We start from the raw sequence: 1,506 nt of genomic DNA, 5'->3' as shown, positions 1-1,506 counted from the left end.
CTTTAATGGTATACAAAGTATAAATCAAAGCCATTCTGTGAAAAACTACTTTCCTGGGTGAGAAGTAGTAACTTTGCAAGAGTTATTATTCTTTCAAGCAGTCATTCATATCACCGTAATGATCTACAGCTGCGTAGGTATGTTCTTGCCTTTGAAAAAATTATTTTTGTTATGGTTTACACTATGATAATTTCTCTATTGAAAAGTTAAAAAAAAAATGTTAAAAGCTACGTGTATCCTTACCTCTGCTCACTGGAATTTAGAAAGAGGAAGGTAGAAGGAGATGGGAGGGAGTACAGTTGGGTACATCCTTTTAGCTCCTCTGAGGTTAGTACAGTTGGGACACAAGGAAGGCTTTTGTGTAAAGAAAGAGACAGTTTTGGAACCTTGCTTTTAGTGTTTGCCATCATGTGCATGGAGCTCAGCTGATTAAGAGAAAGAGGAGAAAGGGTCCCCAAGATTTATTGGTTGATAACTTTTGAAAGATTAAATTGATGTTTCTATTTATTTTCACATATGCAACCATTTTGCATTTGTAACAATCCAGTTAACTTTAAGTATAGTTCCCTGGCATGTCAGAGTGAATTCTTAAATATAAGACAAAGTTGGGGTATAGCTCAGGGGTTAAAAAAAATATAAAATAAAATAAAACAAGTATCCCAGAAATAAAAATATAAACTGTCATCACATAAAGTTGATAAAATACTATATAGAATACTCTGATATTCTAAGATATAACTTTAGATCATTTAGAGTGTAACTTTTATTGTTTATACATCTATAAAATCAGGATGAAAAAATATCAATAAGGCAAGAGTTACCCTTCAAAACTGGAGATAATTTCTAGCACTCACAAAAGACATTACAGGCCTCACAGCAGAAGGGAGCATAGCTGTGGGAAATAGGTTTACCTTCACAATGGCCTTGCCTTAGTTTAAGCTTTAAGTTTTCCTGTCTCTTTACACTCTTTCCTAAGTGTGTAAATACCAAACTGAAGCAATTTTTTTTACATGGGTCTGCTGAAACTTGTATTTTGCCTTCCGGCAAAATTTCTAACACTCACAATAGACATTACAGGCCTCACAGCAGAAGGAATACGTGGAGAACAAGATAATTTTAGCTAAAAGAACTGATATTTGCCTTAGTGTTCATATTTGTGAGTTTTTAAAAAGTTAATTATGTGATTGTTTCTAGTACTCCCTTCCGGTACCTACTTACACCTTCCATGCAAAAAAGCGTTCAAAATAAAATAAAGAGTCTTAACTGGGAAGAAATGGAGAAAAGCCCATGCATTCCTGAAATAAATGATTCTGAGTTTTGTATCCGTATTCCAGGAGGAGGTATCACAAAAGCACTCTACGATGAAAGGTGAGGTGGTTTGCCTGTCTGTTTCATACTTTATTTAAAAATGAAATTAAGACAATTGGGGCCGGGCGCGGTGGCTCACGCCTGTAATCTTAGCTCTCTGGGAGGCCGAGGCAGGCGGATTGTTTGAGCTCAGGAGTT

The 1,506-nt window shown here is 35.7% G+C and overlaps 1 protein-coding gene across 1 annotated transcript in view; it reads left to right on the top strand.

The window, feature by feature from the left end:
• Positions 1-1,372, top strand: part of PSMG2 (proteasome (prosome, macropain) assembly chaperone 2) — a 14,661-nt gene extending 13,289 nt beyond the window's left edge. Inside the window, exons 4-5 of the mRNA XM_012649965.1 lie at positions 19-137; positions 1,195-1,372. Coding sequence (XP_012505419.1) covers positions 19-137; positions 1,195-1,372 — 297 coding nt within the window. The remainder of the gene's footprint in view (positions 1-18; positions 138-1,194) is intronic.
• The last annotated feature ends 134 nt before the right edge of the window (positions 1,373-1,506 follow it).

This window comes from Propithecus coquereli, unplaced genomic scaffold, assembly GCF_000956105.1.
Source record: "Propithecus coquereli isolate 6110/MARCELLA unplaced genomic scaffold, Pcoq_1.0 Scaffold308, whole genome shotgun sequence".
Lineage (NCBI taxonomy): Eukaryota > Metazoa > Chordata > Mammalia > Primates > Indriidae > Propithecus > Propithecus coquereli.
The sequence above is the reverse complement of the archived record's forward strand: the minus strand, read 5'-3'. Positions and strand labels throughout refer to the sequence as shown.